Source organism: Bidens hawaiensis, unplaced genomic scaffold (genome assembly GCF_021521415.1).
Source record: "Bidens hawaiensis isolate Kalapana, Puna unplaced genomic scaffold, B.hawaiensis_p1.1 tig00025840_1, whole genome shotgun sequence".
Classification (NCBI taxonomy): Eukaryota; Viridiplantae; Streptophyta; class Magnoliopsida; order Asterales; family Asteraceae; genus Bidens; species Bidens hawaiensis.
The window spans coordinates 96,607-122,642 of record NW_027505061.1 but is presented as its reverse complement, the minus strand read 5'-3'; the positions used below and the strand labels follow the sequence as shown (position 1 = coordinate 122,642).

At 35.6% G+C, this 26,036-nt stretch overlaps 1 protein-coding gene across 1 annotated transcript; it reads left to right on the top strand.

The window, feature by feature from the left end:
• Positions 1–14,830: 14,830 nt before the first annotated feature.
• Positions 14,831–25,637, top strand: LOC143610363 (PH, RCC1 and FYVE domains-containing protein 1-like). The gene is made up of 9 exons (XM_077084864.1): positions 14,831–15,142; positions 20,919–21,005; positions 21,465–21,553; positions 21,656–21,743; positions 21,833–21,952; positions 22,236–24,224; positions 24,541–24,687; positions 24,775–25,208; positions 25,297–25,637. The coding sequence occupies exons 1-9, from the start codon at positions 15,116–15,118 to the stop codon at positions 25,457–25,459; spliced, it is 3,144 nt and encodes a 1,047-aa protein (XP_076940979.1). The 5' UTR covers positions 14,831–15,115; the 3' UTR covers positions 25,460–25,637.
• Positions 25,638–26,036: the final 399 nt, after the last annotated feature.

Here is a 26,036-nt window from a genome sequence, read left to right as displayed (position 1 = left end):
TTATAGGTTAGGAACCATCACAAAGATTTATTGAATCACACAATGCCTCATGAAAGAGTTTCAATTGGAAGTTAGTTGTAGTAAACAGTTACTCTAAGCAAAAACTTTGTCTGTACGTAGTTACCAATTCGTATGTATGATTGACTTCTGTCAATTATTACTTAGTTGTTGTTCGTCACCATGTTGATTAGTTAGTTCTAACCCATGGATAGTTCATGCTGATGAATAAGTTATCGATTAATGAATATGGTTGGCTTGAAATCCACGTAATTGGCTTAATATCACACGTACCTCATCATCCACTTCAATGCTTGTTTCATTAAATATGTTCATGAACACTATCACTAACCATTCAATCCACCTACCATGTTTTGGTCTTTAGTCACATACGGACCTTTAATATTTAATAAAACGCGCATGCATGTTCGAGGACTAGTTGAAACCCGCTAGCGCATTTATGACCTGTTTAATTCACTTTTTACAACTTACTAACCTGATTAACATATTTACATCAATAAAAGATATCTTTATGAAAAGATATAGATAACTTTCATAGTCAAATCAAAATGACGGTATTTCAATAATGATGAGGTGTGGTTATTATTTAATGTTAGTTTAATTAACTTCGTATTTGATTTGATGGTTAGTTATATATTCATTTCATACATTTAAGGGCTGAACATATGTTGGCAAGTATTTAGCCTATTATAAATTGTGTATGTAAAAACTTAATGGTATTCATATGTCGATTAACATACAGCGGTTTACTTTTAGGTTGTGATTTGAAGTTAAAAGTGAAAAGAAAAATTATAACTAATTTATAAAAATCTAAAAGTTTATGGTCAAAACTAAAATATTACAAGTTTTGTATAATTTAAAGAGTGTAAAGGTTTGTAACTAAAATAAACGAGCTATCTATAAACCTATTCAATAATTCTTTTATACATTCTACTTTTATTTATACACAACTATTATATAATACATTAATCCTTTACTCTTAAAATCAAATAGTGACTTACATCCATCCAAAAAAATGACATCATTTGAAACATATTTGAAGCAACTTCTTTTTGTTTATGATTTAAAATAGTATACACTTTTCAAAAACATTTTTTTTAGTTTAAACATATCTTTGTCGGTGATGTGGTGGTCATAGGAGTTAAGATTGTTGAATTAAAACATTGTTCAACAAAGTAAGTATAAAATGTTAAATTAAACTTGTAAATTACTGGATCGAAAGTTATTAAAATAAAACGAAGCTCACTTGTTAATTTTAACACCATTAGTACAACCTATACTCTTCTACAACCTGATATTTAACAAATATTATCATATCCCTGAGTTCAAAATTTTTCTTTAAAACACTCGTCAATTTTTATTTTTAGACTCACTACTACATGTTCATATATCATATCAACAACATTAAATACACCCGTATAGCATCGAATCCTACTATACTATTAAAACAAATTAGTTTGTCTCCACATACCCTTTTCCTATTGAAAAATTACCTTTCCTTCCAAAATTATCTTGCACTTCTCTATTTTTCTTACAATTTAAATAAATCAAAAATAAATTATATTCCTAATAATTAAAATAATTAATGTATTCATTTAAGTCAATAATAATACCGGTTTCCAAGTTTCAATTCTTTCAACTTCATTACACCTTTTCCATCATACTCAACCTTACCTAATCAACAAAATCCCCCATACAATCGGCTATTATTTTATGTCAATCGGACAATGATTTGATTAGATCCGACATATTTAATTGACACCGTCGTTCGTCTAAATAAGGGCAATCGACGATAAACGGAATACTCAATTACATCCCGGAAACGATTTCCGTCAATCGATGAGTAGATCCATGTCGATTGTTAATCAGATCTTCACTTCGATGGTTGTTTTAACGTCAATCGATGTTTTTTTCTGGTTAGTATTTTATATTGTTAAGATAGTATGTTTAATTATCCTATGTTAGTATTTTATATTGTTAGGATAGCATGTATAATTCTTAATCTTAATTGTTAATGTTAATTTGGCATTTTTAATTGATAATTTCTATGTTTCCTATGGTTAATAGTTAATGTATAATTCATTCCAGAATTCAATTACATTATATGTTAAATGTTAAACTTTTAATGTGTCATTGATTCCAATTTTCAATTATGGTATTTGTTAAATTTTTAATGTGTAGTTGATTCCAAATTACAATTATAGTATTTTGATTTTTATTGATTCATATCATTAATAATACCTAACAACTTTTCAAAATCGGAATTTGAATTCGTAGTCAACTTAATGTCTAATTTTGTAAACATTAATTGTAATATAATTGAATTTATATCAATTTGAATTCGTAGTCAACTTAATGTCTAATTTTGTAAACATTAATTATAATATAATTGAACTTATATCATTTATGACTTACGAGTTATTATGATTTTGTTAAAATAAATCCCTAATTACATTTTGCAAATTTACTATATTTATTAATCGGTTATTATACAAATCCCTAATATATTATTTAATTTTACTATATTTATTAGTAGCAAAATAAGTTTATATCAATATCAATTACATTTTTTGAAATCTCTGATTGTATTTCCTAAATTAACTGTATTTAGACCTTTCCTTTTTTAACAATTCAAACTTTCTAACAAATATTGTTTATCTATATATACTATAACCAGAATAAAGAGATTCGCACACTTCTCACTTACTTACTCTTCGATTCATATTTGTATCATTGTCAACGTTTTTCATTTTCTTTCATACGGATAAATATTTTTTTTAACCCATCTAAAAGTTAGTTAATGAATCTTGAATATTTGCTTGAATTTTTTATTTGTTACATAGCAACATGGAAGCATCAAACAGTACCATGTTCAACGGTGTGGATGTTTCGAACAACGATTGTGTACTGACGGTTCGTATACTCAGACTATAGTGTTTGAAGGACAACAATAAACCAGGAGAGGACTGGTCCATAGAAATGATTTTATATCTTTCTCCCTTTCTCTCTCTCTCTCTCTCTCTCTCTATATATATATATATATATATATATATATATATCTTTCTCTCTCTCTCTCTCTTGCGGTTTAGCCATTTTTGCCCACTTTCTTTTCCATATTTTCCGGTAATGTATTTATTCTACGCTAATGGTCGATTCTTATGTATTATTCGCTATTGTCATTGTCATTTCATTTTCTTTGAACTTTGTTGTTTGTATTGTTTTTAATTCTAATATGATTTTCCTATAATCTGTTTAGGTTCTACATCAAACTCCAAGATTCAAATTACATGTTGAAGTTTCTATAACTACTCTATCTTTCATACAATGAATGGTTTATTTAGGTTGTGATTAAAATTTCTCTAATTGCATCTATCCACCATTGGTAATTCTAACTAGACCAAAATATATGTACTTATTTTTAATTTAGCCGGAATAGTATATTATATAACATTAATTTAATTTTAATCATTTCAGGTTACAGCGACCCAACTTATAAAATAGCTAATTGCCTGGAAGGAGTATTTGATGGAAAACTGGTTTTCTTTTTTGTACAACAATGGATATTAAGTTACGATTATTTATGTATTTATGTAGGTTACACAGTTCATGTAAATTAAATCATTTTTATATGATCAATTTTTATTTTGGCTGTTAACACGTGTGAATCTTATCTTGAAACTTCTATCAATTGTTAACATGTGCGTTAATTTTATTTATTTTTTATTTTTTACACAACTTATTTTCCAGTTTATTCAAAACATTTGGACCTTTAGTCCCTTTGTTTGTTTATCATTTTCATACTATGTTTCTTCTTCAAGAAGAAACATTAATTTTATATTCTTTCTATATGAAGATTATATTTCTTAATCATAAAGAAATATTATTTAACTATAACCTTTGCTTAAAAAAAGTTATATAACTCTTAATCATAATCAAGGTTCGGCTATACTTCCGACTATGGTCTAAGCCCTTTATAATAATAAAATAATAAATTAGGCAGAACCCCTTACCTCGCACGGGTATTCGGAGTTAGATATTGCTAAGTTTATACGGGCAGCACTTCCACTCTACATGCACGTTTATCGAAGCGTTCTTGATCAACCCTTCTTGGCATGCAAAGAAAAACGATGTTCAGATGTCGCCGGGTCGTGCATGTACTTTGAGGCAGAATGTCAGGTTATTTGGCACGGATTACGAGGTGTTAATTATCGGGTTGGTGGCACGCAAAACGATGTTCGGCACGCAAACCGAGGTAGAGAGAGTGTAAATTCTAGAGAGAGAGTGTGGATGTGGGTTTGTGAAATGAATGTGCCATGGCCACCCTATTTATAACCGATTTTGAGTCCCATCGCGTACCGCGATGGGCTCCTTTTCTGACTCCGTCGCGTACCGCGACCGACATAGATTATGAGATCTTGCCACGTGTTGCCACGTGGCCTGACACGTGTCGCCACGTGGTCTGACACGTTCTGCCACGTGTCCTGGCATGCTGCCACGTGTCACCAGAGTGTGACGCGTGTCTCTGAGTCATCATGGTCTATCGCGTACTGCGATGGCCATCTTCTTGGACTCATCGCGTAGCGCGATGGGTCGCTGGATATTGTTTTTCTTTTTCAGTCCATTGTCTTTGATAGCTTGTCATTTCTAGTCTAATTCTCGTTGTCCAAAAATACTAAGGCGGCTCGCGGCGATGCGAGTGTACGAAGTGCAAAGTGCGCCATCAAAGCGCCACATTGTGCCCAACGCCCTTCGCCGTCGCCGTCGCCGTCCCCGTCGCCTTCGCCTTCGCCATCGTCCTCGCCCGAGCGCGTGCGCGTGGGCGTCGGATGCTCTGCACCCTCTGCTAGGACCACTTGGTGCATGATATTCATAAAAGAATATTACTATGAAAAATCTCTTCCTTATAAAGAGCTTCCATCTCTTTACCACTTTTCATATGGGATGGATTCCATCTTACTTATTTTTACCTTAGTGGATTGCTTCCACTTTCTTACATCTTCCAATGTGAGATGAAATTTTTTTCATGTAAGTAAACTTAATTTAGGAAATATTTTTATTTCCCTATTTTTCTCATAATTCCTTATTTAATATTTTCTCATTACTTATTTTGAGATTATTTTTGATCCCTCAACTTTCCTAAGTTGTCAAATTTGGATCAAAATTTTGGGGATGTTACATCCTCCCCACATTGGAATGAATCTCGTCCTCGAGATTCGTTGTCTTTAGTGCGAATGGTTCTTGCCTTTTTGATTGTTGATTAGATTCTATTTAATCTCGTTCTTGTTGTTGCTGAATAGCTAGGGTCTTTATTTTGTTGCTAACGTACATCCTTGAATGATGTAACCAGTCAATAGTTCAGAATAACATTAGTAAATATAAATTGTTAAACACATTGATCAGTTGTGTTTAACTATTTACCTTACTGTTATGTATTCTAAATATTTACTGATGTTAACTACATTGTTGTTTGGATTCGGTTTGTCGAATCTTTTCCAGTAGGTTGTTTAGATTCAGTCTATCGAATCCACTCTATCCTTGATTTTGATCCATGACGTTCTCTATAGTACCTTTTGACTTAATTCATTTGCTATACTTAGCGATTGTATTTTCTTGAATATCTTCGAGCTCTTTTTCTTTGACTTTTTGATCAACCTTACTAGGTAGGTAGTATATTCCATCAGTTGTATTGCTTAAATATCTTGTGGTCAATTACAAATTCCTTTCGGTAATACATTTTCCTTAGATATCTTCCAACGTTGATATATCATCCTCCTAGATGATAAGTTTTCTCAGCGTTTTATTTGTTCTAAGTTTTGGATGGACTTTTCAACTTTTGAACCTCTTGATTGTTCTCTAGAGGTTTACGAGTATAAGCATTCTTGTGTATTTAACACGATCTATATGCTAATATTTCATTTATAACTTAGGGACTTAAATACCATTCTTTGATTACAAAACTTCTCGTTTGAAAACGAGTTACAATTAATATACAAAAGTTAACTAATCTATCTCGTCATTTCTTTGATACGATCTTGTCTTTCTTTAGTCTTGACTAGCTTTTCTTTTCAGGCATTCAGTCTTAAAGTGTCCCGTTTCTCCACATGTAAAACATACTCCTAGCTTCTTACGACATTCATCTATTGTGTGTCCTGCTCTCTTGCAGTATGCACAATTGTTTGAATTTTCTAGTCGACACTTTCCAGTATGTTTTCTTCCACAAGTCTTACATGCTGATTTGGGAGTACTTTCTTCTTTTCCTAACTTCTCGGAATCTTTTGGTTTCTTGGTTTCTTTGTCATTCTTCCTTTTTTCTTCTTGATTCCTTATCATGCTATTGATTAAGTATCCGGCCAATTCCATAGCCGAATCAACTGTTTCTGGCATATTGGATCGTACCATGTATCTTATTTCTCTTGGTAGTCCATATATGTAATGAGTTACTTTATTATATTCCGGAGTTACTAGATGTGGAACCAGTCGGCAGTATTCTAGGAATTTAGTGTTATATTCCCTACGATTCGTGCCAACAACCTTGTGATTCCATAACTCGGTTTGAATCTGATCCATTTCATGAGTTGGGCAAAATTTCTTTAATATAAGACCTTTGAATGTTTCCCAACTTAAGTTATACATTGTTTCTCTACCCTTGGTTTGAATCAGGGTGTTCCACCATTCAAGAGCTTCTCCATTGAACATTTGTGAAGAATACTGGATAGCTTCTTCACCGGTGCATTTGCTTATGGTGACGATTGATTCTTGTTCTTCTAGCCATCTCATAGCGGCTATGCCATCCGAATCTCCATGAAATTCCTTAGGATCGTAAACTTTAAAGTTCTTAAAATTACATCCTTTTTGGATCTTTCTTTTCTTTCGTTTCTTTTTCTTTGATTGATTATCAGACGTAGAGCTATCATAAGCTTCCTCCTTTCTTGAAGGAACAGACTTACTTCGAATTCTCTTGTTAGATTTTGGTTGACTTTGACTTGTAGATATCTCATTGATAGCTTCCTTAATCATCTTTTGAATTCCCTTTATATATTGAGCGGGAATTTCATTATCCTAATTTTCAACGTTTTCTTCATTTACAGTTTTCTTGGGAGGACTATTGTGAGAGTTTGCACTTTCTTCTCTTGACATACTACAATAATATTTTAAAAGATAAGTCAAATATTCGAAGAATTTAAAACATATCTTTTATTCATCTTATTAAAGTTACAAGAGTGCGCGTTTGTTACAATTATACTCTCTATAATTTATAAGGTTTTATTTCTTTCAGCGAATGACTAATTTCTTAATCTTGCTATCTTTCTTGATAGCCTCATTTTCTTTTTCTTCCACCTCCATTTCTTTCATTGTTTCTTCATTGTGAGCAACGTGAAAATCTTGAGTTGTCGGAATATATTCTTGTTTCCGAGGATATTCTTCCGGATAAGTTATTTCTTCTTTTTCTCTTGACATCGTTGGTTTCTTGGATCTACTTGATCCTTGACGTGTGTGAATATATATAAATATTTAAGTAAAAGTTCCACACAAATCGGGTTTTAAAATAGGTTTTCACCTACAACTAAACCCCACATGAAAGGCAAGTGTACCTATCGTTCGTAATAAAGTGTCGGTAAGAACCGAGTATCAATCCATGGACACGGAAACTTTCTAGTACTAAATCTTTGTAAATGACCAACCGAACAAATAAACTTGATTTGAATATTTAACTAATTAAACTAGCATACAATGAAAACAAAGCAAGTAAAAATACAAGAAAAACAATCAATCCAACAAACTACCTAGACAAGAATCCACTCTACTAACATGACAAAATAGCAATGATATGGCAAAACATCATGAATCTAAACATAAATACTAGATTTCAATAAAGCAACCTAATACTAGCAAATAATCATCATGATGGGTTTTCAATCAAGAGATAAACATAGACTAACATGTTTGTCAAAACAACAAAGTCTCATAATCAAAGGAAAGCTAGCATGAACAACATTCTAACCACCTAAGATTACACTAAAGTAGCCAAATTCATGAAATTAATATAAACTTATGAAACTTTAACTAGCAAGTCATCACCAAGTCAAGAATCATAACAACACTCATCAATTTTCCAATATTAAGTGTAAGGTTTCATACTCGTCAATAATTATATAACCAAGTTAATTTTTACTAGTCATTCCTAACTTAGTAATGTAAACAAAGATTTCATGAACATTCAAAGTTTACAAACAAACATCTAAAACATAGTTTTCCAACATGAATGCCTAAACATTTGCAAAAATAACAAGGTTATGTAACATAACAAGCATGAACACTATCAATATCAACTTATAAATTTAACCATATTCCTGAAACAAAATCACTTTACCAAAATCATGCATAGATAATATATCACATTAGCAAGAGCTTCAACATTGTCTAGATAGCAAAAGTAATTAGCCCATAAGGCTTAATACAACTACAATCAAACTAGAAATAAGCTTACAAAACATGTTCAAGAACAAAGGAATGCAAACTAAGATCAAGCAAGGATTGAAGGATGGAATGATGAATCTTGTGTCGGTGGAAACCTCCAAGAATCCCCAAAAATTGCTGCACTTGGTTGGGAGAGAATCCTCAAGACTCCACACACCAAAATGAAGTGAAAACAAGTGTTTATAAGCTTCTGGTCAAAGTGCATGGTCATGCACAAAAAGTGCATGGTCATGCACTATTTTGGGTAAGTCAAACTTTCACTCTCGGCGGCTCAGAGTTGCAGGTTCCAAAAAAGTGCACGGTTATGCACAAAAAGTGCATGGTCGTGCATTTGCGGCACTGGCTAGTGCACTTTCAAAGTTGATGTGTCTTGTTCTCGGCATCGGATAGTGCACGGGCTCGTGTCCTCGGGAGTGCACGGTGGTGCACAAAAAGTGCATGATGGTGCAGTTTCACTTTTGGCACGACAGTAGATGTGCACGGGTTTCAATAAAGGTGCACCATCATGCACATAAAGTGTATGGTCATGCAATTGGCACGGCAGTAGATGTGCACGGGTTCCAATAAAAGTGCACCATCATGCACATAAAGTGCATGATCATGCACCTTGGCATGGTATCAGATGTGCACGGGTTCCGATAAAGGTGCACCATCATACCCATAAAGTGCATGATGGTGCAGTTGCTCAGCATGGCCATACACTTCCTTAGCATGGTCATGCACCTGCTCTCTGCATGGTCATGCGCTTTCTTAGCATGGTCATGCTCTTTTGGCAGATTCTTGATTTTTGTCCGAAAAACACCATCTTTTCATCGTTTTTTCGTCGGGCGGGCGCCCGAACCTGCAAATTCATAAATAGCTCAAATAAGTACCGAATACAACGAACTTGCATGGAGTTTTACCAAAATAAGAGGATAATTTGATTCTAAAAGGTGTACACATTGTGTTACATCAATCCTGCTCCATATGTGTTTGGAATTATCTGATCTAGTGAAATGTCAGAATCATATGAATCCGAATCTTCCTCCATTTTTGTTTGACATGTACTTTCATCACTAGATATAGGAATTGGGAGAAAAGACGTTCCCATAAATCCTTTTCCTTTACCAGATCGAGGCTTAACGGATTCTTCGCTAGATTGACAATCGGACATCTGCGCGAGGTTAGATTTAGGGATAGGTAGACGCTCCTATCTTATTCGTTATATCTTATCCGTATTAATTTGAATGATTTCTAGATACTTTTCAACTAAGTATCTTATGTTGCTTGAATTAATATAATAAGTTTTCAAAACTTATCCTTAATCAAAGCCTAGGTATAATCAAATACCTAATTCGCTAAGATTGATGGCTCTGATACCAACCTGTCACACCCTCACTTTAGGGGCCTAGGTGTGTGACCAATAGTTGGTACCTGTTTTGTAAATAAATCAGAGTTGCGGGTTTTATTTCAGCGGAAGTCTTTAATAAAATCATATTGAAAACTTATTATTAAAAACTCGGGTTTAAATACCCATTTGATATTTCAAATACGTTTCTTTAGAAAACATAACTCTTTGTAATATTTTGAAATAAAATATCTGAGCCACCAGGTAGCATCTAATGACTGTAACTCCAATCTTCTATTTCTTCTTGCTTGTATGTTTTAACCTTTCTTGCTTCACTGTAACATGGGTGGGAAAATATGTCAGCACAAAGCTGGTGAATAACGCTGACTCTAAAAATATATTTTCAATACCTTTGTGAAACCAACAATAATACCTTTGTGACTACTCATTAGGTACCCAACTGAATTAGGATCAAATTACCCTAAGTACCATGTACAATTAATTATATACACAATATCATTTCTCTGAACAGTCCCGTAGACCTTCAGAGGCATGTTGATGATACGCATGGCCTCGGGGAAATACCGAGTCACCATATATGTTTGGATCCAGACACATGTATACTCTTAATCAGAGTGTCCGTTTCTTATTATTGTACACAAAGTTTTTAAGGATTCGTAAATCCTATGCAAACATTCAGACTCAGTATAAAAGGTTTGGGGCGTATTCACATTTTCTGTTTATAATCAGTTTCTGATACTGATTCTTGTTTTCTGATTTCCTCTTCTTGTTTTGTTACCTCGGACCTATAGTACGAGAATAACCTTTGTATAAATAACTAGATCAGCGATCTAGCTTTAGACCTTTAGTCCGTTTTGTATAGCTTTAACCTTGATAAAAATATTTGTTTATTCAAAACATTTGGACCTTTAGTCCCTTTGTTTGTTTATCATTTTCATACTATGTTTCTTCTTCAAGAAGAAACATTAATTTTATATTTTTTCTATATGAATATTATATTTCTTAATCATAAAAAAATATTATTTAACTATAACCTTCGCTTAAGAAAAGTTATATAACTCTTAATCATAATCTAGGTTCGACTATACTTCCGACTATGGTCTAAGCCCTTTATAATAATAAAATAATAACTTAGGCAGAACCCCTTACCTCGCACGGGTAGTCGGAGTTAGATATTCCTAAGTTTATACGGGCATCACTTCTACTCTATATGCACGTTTATCGAGGCGTTCTTGATCAACCCTTCTTGGCACACAAAGCAAAACGATGTTCAGATGTCGCCGGGTAGTGCACGTACTTCGAGGCAGAATGTCGGGTTATTTGGCACGGATTACGAGGTGTTAATTGTCGGGTCGGTGGCACGCAAAACGATGTTCGGCACGCAAACCGAGGTAGAGAGAGTGTAAATTCTAGAGAGAGAGTGGTTGTGGGTGTGTTAAATGAATGTGCCATGGCCACCCTATTTATAGCTGATTTTGAGTCCCATCGCGTACCGCGATGGGCTCATTTCCTGACTCCGTCGCGTACCGCGACCGACATAGATTCTGAGATCTTGCCACGTGTCGTCACGTGTGCCACGTGGTCTGACACGTTCTGCCACGTGCCCTGGCCTGCTGCCACGTGTCACCAGAGTGTGACACGTGTCTTTGAGTCATCATGGTCCATCGCGTACCGGGATGACCATCTTCTTGGACTCATCGCGTAGCGCGATGGGTCGCTGGATATTATTTTTCATTTTCAGTCCCTTGTCTTTGATAGCTTGTCATTTCTAGTCTAATTCTCGTTGTCCGAAAATACTAAGGCGGCTCGCCGCGATGCAAGTGTGCGAAGTGCAAAGTGCGCCATCAAAGTGCCACATTGCGCCCAACGCCCTTCGCCGTCGTCCTCGCCCGAGCCCGAGCGCGAGCGCGTGCTCGTGAGCGTCGGGTGCTACGCACCCTCCGCTAGGACCACTTGGTGCATGATATTCATAAAAGAATATTACTATGGAAAATCTCTTTCTTATAAAGAGCTTCCATTTCTTTACCACTTTCCATGTGGGATGGATTCCATCTTCCTTATTTATACCTTAGTGGAATGCTTCCACTTTCTTACATCTTCCAATGTGGGATGTAATTTTTTTCATTTAAGTAAACTTAACTTAGGAAATATTTTTATTTCCTTAATTTTCTCATAATTCCTTATTTAATATTTTCTCATTACTTATTTTAAGATTATTTTTGATCTCTCAACTTTCCTAAGTTGTCAAATTTGGATCAAAATTTTGGGGATGTTGCATTCAGTCAATTATTCAAAGTATTCCCATAATTATATAGTTATTTATGGGTATATAGATGTATAATTAATATCATTATGGTAACATTTAATATTTGATTTGACTTACAATAATGATTTCCTTTATTATATCAATATCAATATTTGAATACTTATCTTTTAATACATTCATAAATGTCTTATATAATATTATTGTTACAGGATTTTAATACTTTCAAAAAAATTAAAATTAATCAAATCATTAAGTGATTTTAAGATTTCTCAAATTTTGACTATTTTTTTTTTCTAATTTTATTTTTTACTTTGTGGTTGATTTTTTCTTTTTATGGTAATGATGTCACCAAGTGGATTGTTAAACATTCAATTGATTTTCTTTATATTATTTTTGTGATTATATTTAAATGTGATAGGCTAAAACAAAAAGAGTTTAAGGATCATAACAATGCTTGCATTCTTATTTGATCATTTTCAAAGAAAGTTTAGTGAGTAGTTCAGTAAATGAAATATTATAATTATCAGTAATGACTTACTACACATTCCATTTTTGGATACATTTAAAAAACATAACATTTATATAAAATTATTTAGTTCATATAAGTAAAAAATTCACAATATATTTCAATATATTAGCATATATTTACAATTGACATTTTTTATATAATTTTCTCCCGTGTAGTACACGGGTCACTAACCCATAATCTACTAAAGCATATATTTTTGAACGTTTTTCTTAATGTTACAAAGTTTTTGGGCATGTAACATATGAATTAAATAGATTTTACATGTTATTCTTAATGTATTTTTTTGGTTCATGGTTTAAGTTATAAAGATGATTGAACTTGTAATTTTATTCTTATAAATACCTTATAATTCATATATAATTATATTTTTTTAGAAAGACAACATTTTACAAGTCATTATAGTGTATAACATAATATATATTTTCCACCTGTGTGGTAAACGGTTATTTGATTTACTAACCCGTGTTAAACATTTCTCCTTTTATTTTAAGATAATTTTTTTACAACAAAATCTTAGTCTTTGTAAAATTATATTTTAAATCCGTGACAATATTTTTTTTTCGAAAATATCATTTTTATGCACACAAAATGTAATATAATAATATCGGTATGAATTTTTATTTCTATAATAAATCACATCAAATTTTGGTTTGACACTTTGAATTAATAGTGGATAAATATATCAAAAACTTATTAAAAAAATCATAAATAAGAATTATTATATGAAATAACTTAATTTACGTATTGTATATCATAATTGTCACGACTCAAGGTGGATATTTAAAACATCATTTATTATTTTCAATATTTTTTATAAACAATCTATTATTTTTAACACATAATCATTTTCTTACGTAACGACTTAGAATCAAGTTCGGAAATGTTAGATAAAGAATTAAAGTTGAAGATAATGTTGGATTCTCAAAATCTTTTGGTTCAAGGATACCGTATGGTAAGCGATTGTTTTAAAAACGATCCCGGTATGAATTTAAAGTTGTGCATTATTGGAACATGGCAAAAAGATACACGGACTTACAACCTGCCAAAAATTTCTAAAGTTGCAGCTTTAATCGTTGGCGATATTGGTGACACAATAGATTAGCGCGATATAATTGTAACGACTCAAAGCAGATCTCTAGCAAGAGTTGGAATATATATGAGAGACCCCTTTTCTACTTATGGTCAACAATATGTTGCTTTATTAACAGTGAATAGTAGATATTGTATTAAAATTCATATTTTGGAAAAGTAAGGTGAAGTTACAAACAAGACAACAAATATGATTTATAAGGAAACATTTAGCAGTTTATGAATTTATAATTTTTAAAGTTTTAAATTATGTTTCTAAACAATGTTTTATGAATATTCTTTTTTAATAATTTTTTGTTTTAAATACTTTGTTTACCTAGGAATATGAATTGCAATTATATCAAATAATTCTCCCAATAAACATATGAAACAAACTTTTATCATCTTAAATATGTTTTTAGTTGACGATTTCTATATTACACCCGTGTTATACACGGGTCAATAACCTAGTGTGTATATATATGGCTGTATAACTCAGCTTATACATCCGTATAGACAAATTAAATCAAATCACAATAGTAGCATGACAACATAAGTGTATATAGTTAACCAATGTGAACTATAAAACATTATATATTTAACTTTAAACCTTTTTCATTAATTTGTAATAAAAAACACATCAACTAAGATAAAAAGTGGAGTGGTAAGGAAGTGACTCGTTGTTTTATGTGACTCAAGTTCGATTACTACCGTAACATTTAGTTTCAGCGACACCAGGTGATGATGGTTTTACCTTACCGTACTGTTGTGCCTTCCGACGAGTTTTAAGATCACGTCTTAGGTGAGAGTTTTTATTAGATTTACCCAAAAACCCATTTAAAACATTTGTTGAACGTTAAAAAATACTGTAAGTAAATAATAATAATAATAATAATAATAATATAAAGGGAGGCAAAAGGAAAAGCAAGCTTTGGAAATAGAACTTGTCTCCTTCAAAATAATATTCTTCATTTTAATATTATTAATTAATTTTCTTTGGCCATCTTTGACCCTCAAACTTTCTCCGACGCCGCCACCACCACCACCACCACCACCTTCTTCAACAACCATTCGTCGATTTACTCCGATCATCCTTCATATTTCACCAATTCTATATATACAATACCCACCTCGATTATCTCAATTTCACCTAATTTCAAGCAACCAACAACTTAAAACCCAACAGAACACATACCCTTTAAGCTCAAGCTGATCATCGAGGCGGTGTGCAGATCTGAGGTTCGGATTCGCCGGGAGTTTTGGGTTGTTTTAAGCTCTGCTGTTACGATTATTGGCCTGATATTGCGTTTTGTGAGGTGGGTTTGAAAGTGAAAGGTTGATGACGACGATTATTGATTGATAATGACCGACCGAGATTACAGGTGCCGGTGGTGCTCCGCCACATGGAATGGCAGATCTTGCTCACATTGACCAGGTATTATATCTTATCTTTTTTATTTATGACCTCTGTAATGTTATATATTCTTGTTAGATTAGATATTGATTTTACTAGGTTTTAATTTCATAATTGTTGTTAAATTCGGAAACCTCTTTGGTGGTCTACCTGAAAACAATGTCTAAATATAATAAAGTTTATTTTGCTATCCACTTTTAGCATATTGTTGTAATAACTTGAAAATCTAGGGCTTATTTGAGAAATTTAAGCCAAGTTACAAACATGAATACGACTCGTTTAACTAGTTTATATGTCATCGCTATGAAACAATTTTAAGTTTCATGTACCAATAACGAGAAATGGAGCCTAGCCTACAATGTTCAATTATTTAAAAAGAAAAATAAAATCACATAGCGGACTTTTTTGATTAACAGCTCTTATCGTGTTTTAGACATCCCTAGAAATAATCACTAAGGTTGCACCATTTCCTTGTGGACCTACCTTAAAATTGGCAAATATTTAATTTAGCCTAAGGTCTTAGGGTTTATTCTTCTGGAGTGCGGTTACTATACAATAATAACTTAACGTACGATAGGTACGCGAGACTTTCAAAGACCAAAAAGAAAACACTCAAAGGTAAAACTACTAAAACGCTCAAAACACTCAGCCAAAAACCTAAAACGCTCAAAAACGTTTTTTCGTGAAGAAAAGTAAAAAATTGAACGATTAACGATCCAAAAATGTTTATTTCGGTGAACCAATGATTAAATGGATATATATTGACGATTTCGAGATCTTGTGATGTGATTTCGTGGATCAATTTCATGAATATAAGTATTCTTGTACCTATTGTACGTTAAGCAATTATTGTATTCTATCTTTTCTCTATTCTTCTGTTACCATCAGCACAACATTTGCTTAATACAATTGATTTGAGTTCTGAATGGTTTGTAGTTTATATAATGCTAAACTTTTGCTATTGATTTTCAAACTTTGTAATTCGCATAATAGCCATGGTCTAAATGGCGCAAAGCCGCAAACTAGTAAATAAGGCATGGTATGTGGGACTTGCATGGCGTTTTACTGATAAAATGGAAGTAATTAATGATTAAAGTAAATCTATTTGAGTATCTCTTAACAGCGGTTAACAAGGAATTCAAAATTCAAATATGGTTGAGTAAAGCTTTATTCTCTGCTATTATGTAGCCTAGATTAGTGGTCAAATATTTGTATATATTGTACTTTTATTGTTTCAATATACACAGAGTATTATTATCTTAACATGGTATAGAGCCAGTAATATCACCCAACCATCTTCATCGTCAATTTTTTTTCTTTTAACCCTAATCACCATGACTAGCCCTTCCACATCTGCCTCCTCCTCTGATCCAGCCACCGCCCCTCTGCACACGTTCCTACATCTCATCACTCTCCGCCTCTCTGCCACAAACTACCTCTTTTGGAAGAATCAAATCTATCCAGTTCTTTCATATCTTAACCTTCTTTCTCACGTTGACGGCTCCCCTGCACCACCAGAATCCATAATCTCCGACAACAAAACTGCTCCAAATCCCGATTTCATTACTTGGAAAGAAGCCGATCAACGGGTTATGTTACTAATTCAATCAACCCTCACAGAAGAAGCCATGGCCGAAGCCATGGCCGAAGCCATTGGCTATACCTCAGCTTATCAGGTTTGGCAAGCCCTTGAGCATGCCTATAACTACCAATCTCCAGAACGCATCCATAACCTTCGTGATTCTCTCCGTCAATTAACTAAGGGAAACTCCAGGGTCTCCGATTATGGTCGAAAATTCAAGTCAATTTGTGACCAATTGGCCGCCAATGGTGAACCAGTTCGTGATGAAGATAAACGCCACTCGTTTCTCTGTGGCCTTGGCTCCTCTTTTGAGATGTTCTCCACTGCCCAGAGAACAATCAAACCCGCACCACCATTCCGTGATCTTCTTGCGCAAGCAGAAAATCACGAAATTTTCCTTCAAACCCTAAACGGGCACTCAACCCCTCAAGCAGCTTTTTCGGCTCAGTCAAGCCGGTTCTCATCACACTCCAAATCACCTCATGACTCATCTCAGCGAGGTAGATTCAGGGGTTCGTCTTCTGGTCGTAGTCGCGTCACCAACACCAGGCGTCCACCACATTGCCAGCTGTGTAGAAAAGATGGACACTATGCTAGTGCATGTCCCTCTCTTGCTAGTTATGCTCAACGAGTTGTTCCTCTTGATGCCAATCTCGCTCAAGCATTCCATGCACAATGTAATATTGCTCCAAATACACCCGATTGGACAGCCGACTCCGGAGCTACTGCCCATATGCTCCGATCCTCAGAAGGTCTCGATGACTCTTATGCCAAATCGGGTAATACTCATGTTACCTTTGGTAATGGTCAATCGTTACCCGTAACACAAATCGGTTCCACTAAACTAAATAATACTATACCCTTACAAAATGTGCTTGTCGTTCCCCATCTCACAAAAAATCTACTTTCAGTTAGTAAATTAACCAATGATTCACCCGTTGATGTCTTATTTTCTAATCATTTCTTTCATATTCAGGACCGAAAAACGGCAGCGGTCATCGCTAGAGGAACCTGTGAAAACGGGTTTTATGTTCTTTCTCAAGGTCACAAGTCTCTTGTTGCAGCTCTCGTTGTTCCTCACCTCCGTGCTTCTTTTGATAAATGGCATAGTCGATTAGGACATGTCGCATTTGATGTTATCTCTATTTTGAATAAACTTGGACATGTGTTTGTTACATCTTTATTACCCAAACTTGGATTATGTTCTTTGTGTCAATTATCTAAAGCACATCGTATGCCCTTTATTGAAAATACTAAACGATCTACAAACGTGTTAGATTTGATTCATTGTGATCTCTGGGGTCCCGCACCAGTATCATCCTCCGATGGATACTTATATTATGTTATATTTGTGGATGATTTTTCCCGTTTTACTTGGTTTTACCCATTAAAGTTCAAATCTGATTTTTTTAACATAATCACAACATTCCTAACATTTGTTGAAAATCAATTTTCTAGTTCCGTTAAAGTTTTCCAAAGTGATGGTGGAACCGAGTTTACAAACAACTGAGTTCAAAATCTCTTTCGACAAAGGGGCATTCAACATAGACTTTCATGTCCTCACACACCCCAACAAAATGGACGAGTTGAACGCAAACACCGTCACATGACCGAAACGGGTCTAGCAATGATGTTCAATTCCAATGCACCGGCAAATTTGTGGCTAGATGCTTTTACATCCGCCACCTACATCATCAATCGGCTCCCAACACCTCTCCTTGAAAATAAATCTCCATATGAGGTTCTTTTTAAGCAACCTCCCTCATATGCAAATTTTAGAGTGTTCGGATGCCGAGTCTTTCCGTATCTCCGGGACTATGTAAAACATAAACTTCTACCAAGAAGTGCTCCTTGCATATTCATTGGTTATAGTCCTAAACACAAAGGATATCGGTGTCTTGACCCCATTACCTCGCGTGTTTATATAACTCGCCATGCTAAATTCGATGAAGACACGTTTCCTTTTTCCGGTGTTATTTCCAATGTGGATGAAACCAAGCTCTTATTTTCCAATTATGAAGACTCCATCCCTCCACCAAACCCCCATGTCCCCACCAATCATACACATAGAACATGTCCAACATTAGAACCTCAATTAAATAAATCTTCCTCCACAAAACAAAATGAGTCAACAAATTGTTCCCTTTGTCCTGACAACTATCCATCCATCCCAACTCCAAGCCTACCACCTAGTCAAGCCTACACCCTACCCAACACCCCAGACCAACTTCAATCACAATCTGTCTCCCCTTCAACCATTTCACCAAGTCCATCCATAACCCAAACGACACCACCATCACCTTCTTCCTCTTCCCAATCCATTCCCGTCCCATCTCAACCAATTCAGCCCCCTCCCATCTCCTCATCACACTCAATGACTACACGCTCCAAATCCGGAATCTATAAGCCCAAACATTTTGCAGATTTAAGTAACTTTTCCTCAAACCATTTACATCATGCCTTGTTTGCTATGCATATTCCCAAAGGCTTTAAAACTGCCTCCAAAAATCCTAAATGGGTATCGGCCATGAATGATGAACTCACTGCTCTTCGTAACAACGACACATGGGAACTTGTCAAACGACCCAACCAATCTAATATTGTTGGTTCTAAATGGATTTATCGTATTAAATATAAAGCGGATGGTTCCCTTGATAGCTACAAAGCCCGTCTAGTAGCTCAAGGCTTCACACAAGTACCCGGACTAGATTTTTCCCATACTTTTAGTCCCGTTGTGAAAGCCTCTACGATTCGAGTGGTGCTAAGTCTAGCTACCATTTACAATTGACAATTACGACAACTTGACGTTAATAATGCCTTCTTAAATGGTCATCTAACCGAAACCGTTTACATGGAACAACCACCGGGCTTTGTAACCCTCAATTTCCGAATCATGCGTGCCGTCTCAAACGTGCTTTATACGGCCTCAAACAAGCACCGCGTGCTTGGTTTCAACGCTTAAGCGTGTTTCTTCTCACCCTTGGTTTTCAATGTAGTCGAGCTGACCCGTCATTGTTCATTTACAAAGTGAACAATGTTCTCTTATATCTACTTGTTTATGTAGATGACATTATTATCACAGGTAACAACGAAAAGGTGATTAATGAGTTTACAAGTCGACTGAATAAGGAATTCAAGATCAAAGATTTAGGTGCCTTGAATTACTTTCTCGGCCTTGAAGTTACACAAAACTCATCTGGCCTATTTCTTAGCCAAACTAAATATGCCCATGACATTTTGTCTCGAGCCGGTCTCCTTGATGCAAAACCTGTGGCAACACCTCTCACCACTACTGATATGTTTACATCAAAAGGTACACCTTTTCACGACCCCACCTTTTATCGCTCATTAGTTGGCGCTCTTCAATACCTCACCATCACAAGACCGGATCTCTCATATGCCGTAAATCAAGCAAGTCAATATCTTCAAACTCCAACTACTGCCCGTTTTCAGCTTGTAAAACGGATCTTACGGTATGTTAAGGGCACATTAACTTTTGGATTAACCTTTGACCGACCCTTAAAAACAACATTGGTGGGATATTCTGATGCAGATTGGGCACGTTGCATAGAAACTCGCAGATCTACATATGGTTACTCTATCTATTTAGGAGGAAACTTAGTTTCTTGGAGTGCAAAGAAACAACCAACCGTCTCCCGCTCGAGTTGTGAGTCGGAATATCGAGCTATGGCAAACACCGCGGCCGAGATCATATGGTTGACTCATCTCCTCCATGAATTACATGCACTGCCACCTGATCGTCCTACCCTTTTATGTGATAACAAGAGTGCATTATTCTTAAGTCAAAACCCGGTCAAAACCCGGTATCACATAAACGAGCTAAACATATTGATATTGATTATCACTTTGTTAGAGAGTTGGTTCTTGCTGGTCGTCTTCACACAAAATTTGTTCCAACCACGCTCCAGGTAGCCGACATTTTCACCAAAAGTCTTCCGCGCCCTCTCTTTGAACGCTTCCGCACAAAACTTCGTGTTGGCCCGCTACCTGTTCGCTTGAAGGGGGGTAACAGCGGTTAACAAGGAATTCAAAAATCAAATATGGTTGAGTAAAGCTTTATTCTCTGCTATTATGTAGGCTAGATTAGTGGTCAAATATTTGTATATATTGTACCTTTATTGTTTCAATATACACAGAGTATTATTATCTTAACTGATGTTCATCATTCTTATTTGGTTCTCTTATCTTTTGCAGGCGTTAATTGCTCTGAAGAAAGGTGCACACTTACGTAAATATGGTCGCAAGGGGAAACCGAGGTTTTGTCCATTTAGACTTTCTCATGTGAGTTTTTCATCATGTTTACTTCATCTTACCGCTCTTTCACTTATTAGTTATTACTATTTTTTTTATTTTTACGATTCAATCCTTGATCCCCTTAATCATTTAAAAAAGAAAAACATGCAATGTGATACTTAAAAAGCAACATTCGCGAATCACTGATAAGTGCATAATGGATAGTAAACTATTAATGATAAACATACTTGTTTATATGCGTAATTGGTAGGGAAAAAGAAGCATGTCATGGGTGTATATTGAGTTTTATGTATTTACAAGTGTACACATATATCATATATGCACAATGCATGCAGTAAATGAATAATGTTAAATGTGTGGGTCTTCCTAAATACAAACTGCAAATATAGCATAACCGCCAAATAGATACTCTGAGTATATGATAAAAAGTACTAACTAAGATATGCTAAGTGATCAACAGTAAATCATGTCGATGTTTGTACGCAGGATGAAGCATCTTTAATTTGTATCTCTAGCAGCGGTGAAAAGAGCTTGAAATTAGCCACAATCTCTAGAATTATCCCTGGACAAAGAACCTTGAGAACGCCACTATCTTTATTCTCTTAGTTTCTTAGATATCATTATTTATTAATCATGACCACTAATAAAAATAATATCTTCATTTAATGTGATCTTTAGGCTGTTTTCCGACGTTACCCGCGTCCTGAAAAGGATTATCTTTCATTTTCTATCATATACAACAACAGGAAACGATCTCTTGATTTGGTTAGTGATTTATCCATCTATAGCGCATTTGTCACATGCAGATAATTTGTTCATTAATATATATTTTTTAAAACTTCTGTGTTTATTAGATCTGTAAGGACAAAGTCGAGGCTGAAGTGTGGATAACGGGTCTTAAATCAATAGTTTCATCTTTACAAGGAGGCCGTTCAAAAATCGATGGATGGAACGATGAAGGCCTTTACATTTATGTATGTTTAAGTTTCTTGTTTGTTATTATTAACAGACAAAGTTGCACAGATGGTCCCTGTGCTTTGACCAAATTGCAAACTTAGTCCAAACATTTGTGAGAGGGTTGCACGTTTAGTCCCCACCATTAATCCGATTTAGTTTTTTAGGACTAAGTTTGTAGCTTTTAAAAGTTGGGGCCACAACATGCAATTTCATTAAAACACATAGACCATTTATGCAATTTTTTTCTTATTAATATTACCACTTTTATGGTGTTATTCATGTTTGGTTAATTAACAACAGGATGATAAAGATCTAGCATCAAACAGTACAAGTGCCAGTTCGGTTAGTTCAGATCCAACTACTTCTCCAGTGGGTCCCACAAACATGCAACTAAAAGGTTCCAGTTCGGATGCATTTCGCGTTAGCGTTTCTAGTCAACCTAGTACTTCTAGTCATGGGTCGGGTCCAGATGATAATGATTCATTAGGTGATGTGTATATATGGGGTGAAATAATATCTGAAACGGATTATTCATCTACACGAACCGATGTTCTTCTTCCCCGACCTTTGGAGTCAAATATAGTTTTAGATGTCAGTTTTATTGCCTGTGGGGTCCGCCACGCGGGTTTAGTAACTAAACAAGGTGAACTTTTCACCTGGGGAGAAGAATCCGGCGGTCGGTTGGGACACGGTATCGGGAAAGACGTGACTCACCCTCGTTTAGTCGAATCTTTATCGTTATCCGTTTCCAATATTAATTCGGTTGCGTGTGGTGAGTTTCACACGTGTGCGGTTACATCGTCGGGTGAGGTTTACACATGGGGTGATGGGACACATAATGTCGGGCTTCTCGGGCACGGGAACGAAGTCAATCACTGGTTACCGAAGAGAATCTCGGGCTCATTTGAAGGTGTTCAAGTCGGTTCGGTAACGTGTGGCCCGTGGCATACGGCTTTGATAACATTAACGGGCCGGCTTTTTACGTTTGGTGATGGGACGTTTGGTGTTTTGGGCCATGGTGATCGGGTTAACGTATCGTATCCGAAAGAAGTTGAATCGCTTTCGGGTTTGAGGACCATTTCGGTTGCATGTGGCGTATGGCATACAGCTGCGGTTGTTGATGTTATCGCAACTCAATCAAGTTCAAATATTAATTCGGGAAAGTTATTCACATGGGGTGACGGAGACAAAAACTGTTTAGGTCATGGTGACAAAGAGGCTCGACTTCAACCCACATGCGTACCCGCACTTATTGATTACAATTTTCATAAAGTGGCATGTGGGCATAGTTTGACCGTCAGTTTGACCACATCTGGACATGTTTACACAATGGGAAGCACGGTTTACGGTCAGCTCGGAAATCCCGATTGTGACGGGAAATTACCGTGTTTAGTCGAGGGTAAATTGTTAAATTCACCCGTTGAGGAGATTTCATGTGGCGCGTATCACGTGGCGGTTCTGACATCAAAAAACGAGGTGTATACATGGGGAAAAGGAGCTAATGGAAGGTTAGGACACGGAGACGTTGAAGACCGTAAAACACCAACCATTGTCGAATCGTTAAAAGACCGATACATTAAAAACATATCGTGTGGGTCAAATTACACAACTGCCATTTGTGTTCACAAATGGGTTTCGGGTGCCGAGCAATCTCAGTGTTCGTCTTGCCGACAAGCGTTCGGTTTCACTCGAAAACGACACAATTGTTATAACTGTGGGCTTGTGCATTGCCACTCCTGTAGCTCAAAAAAGGCCCCACGAGCCGCATTAGCTCCGAACCCTGGAAAACCGTACCGTGTTTGTGATTCGTGTTTCACAAAGCTAAGTAAGACTGTTGAGACCGGGCCCACCGGGATCAGTAGCAGACGAAATGTAAAGCCGCGGTTATCAGGTGAGAATAAAGATAGGCTCGATAAAACCGAGTTAAAATTAGCAAAATCAGGGGCGCCTTCAAATCAAGATTTAATTAAGCTTTTGGATACTAAAGCGGTAAAACAAGGGAAAAAGGGTGACGTGTTTCTTGGGCGGTCAACTCAAGGTCAAACCTTGATGCAGCTCAAAGATGTCGTGTTATTAAGTGATTTTCGCCAAATGGTTCCAAAACCGGTTAATATTTCGTCTGGGGTAAGTTCGAGGTCGGTTTCCCCGTTTTCAAGAAGATCAAGCCCATCACGTTCTGCAACACCGGTTCCTACTACTTCCGGGCTTTCAATCTCTAAAGGTGCAGCGGAGAGTTTCAAGAAAACAAATGAAAACTTGAATCAAGAAGTTATCACATTGCGTAGGCAGGTATGTTATGAACTCATGAAAGGGTGTTTAGTCTGTGTTTTGATTGATTAATTGCAGTTATAATTATTTATATATTTAATTCTTTATAATTTTTATAAATCATAATATATATTATATACTCTCTTTTTATTAAAAAGTTATATATAATAATAATTGTTATATAAATGTTTTATATTTTAAATAAAAAGTATATAAATAATAAGCTCGTTTAGGCTCGCGAGAGAACTCGAGCTCGATAAGTAAAAGCTCAGACTCATACTCGTTTACACACGTAATTGCAGTCTTAAACTTGGGTTTATTATTTGATGTTTTTAAGGTTGAAAGCCTGAGGAATGAATGCGATGCTAAAGAATCGGAGCTTCAAAAATCAAGAAAACAAGCTCAGGAAGCTATGATGTTAGCAGCCGAAGAATCTGCTAAATGTAAAGCTGCAAAAGATGTCATAAAAACTCTTATGGCCCAGGTGATTCCTGTTATAAACATATATGTTTTTATAAATAAATTATTTAATTTCACTTTCAAGTTTCTGATGGTTCTATGTAATTTGCAGCTGAAGGATATGACAGAGAGACTGCCACCTGGATCATACGACTTTGAAAGCATGATGTCAGCAAACACGTTGAAGCAGAACGGTGTTCTTCATTCTGCTGATGTAAACGGATCACCGCGCCCCACCGAAACACTCACAAGAACCATAGAACCTACGCGAGACGAGTATCCAAACGGAGCAACGGTACGACCGGGAACCCATAATCATGTCGAAAACGTTGTTCCCGCACCACCAGAAAACGAGGAAAATAAAAATGATAGTAGTAATAATAATTACAAACCTAGTAGCCCGGTATCTACCGTCACTACAACTACTACTGTAACTACTACTCATCATGTGGAGTCTGAATGGATTGAACAATATGAGCCTGGTGTGTATATAACCCTCACGGCTCTCGGTGATGGGACTCGAGATCTCAAGCGGGTCCGCTTCAGGTAGGTTGTTTATTTGTTAATAATAAATAGATGAATTGTTGTATTTGTGGTGAATTTTATGGATGCGTATGTGTATGTGTATTTGCAGTCGGAGAAGATTTGGGGAGCATCAGGCGGAAATATGGTGGTCAGAAAACCGTGAACAGGTGTACGAGAGGTATAATGTGCGTGGATCAAATAAGTCATCGGTTTCTTCGGCTGGCGTGGACCGTAGATCGGGTGAATCGGTTGCACCGCCGGCTCGGTATTAAATTAAAAGCATCAGATCTACCAGTATGATTGTTACATGGGTGTAAACAAAGTAAAGATAGATACCCTCCATCCCATCATCTTTTCTTTTAGTTTTTTAATTATTACATTTTTGTAATATATATTTAGTGACTGGAATAGTGTTGTAGTATATATATATATTATGAGCTCAATTATTTATGTATGATCCCACCCTTTGTTGTGTGGGTGAGTGAACAAGAATGGAGTTAAAATTGGCTTGACTAGTTTTCGAGCTGAGTCTAGCTGTCTTGGTTTGTAAATGAGCAAGGGCGACTCGCTTGAAAAAACTATACAATGGAGATGACGAGTTGGCCTTGGTTCGGCTCATGAAAACCAGCTTGTCAAACTCCACACACACACACACACACTAATCAATGTGTTATTTGGACGCCATACAAACGTGGAAAGACATTTTATTTAGTAATTTCTTTGAATTATTATGTAGAATGTCCACAAATTTGTAAGATTTGGACCTCACTAAACTCATCCAGCATTTATGCTTTATGTACGAAATAATCATGACCTGTTTATTAGTTTAAGAGTTTTAATGGTAGTTAA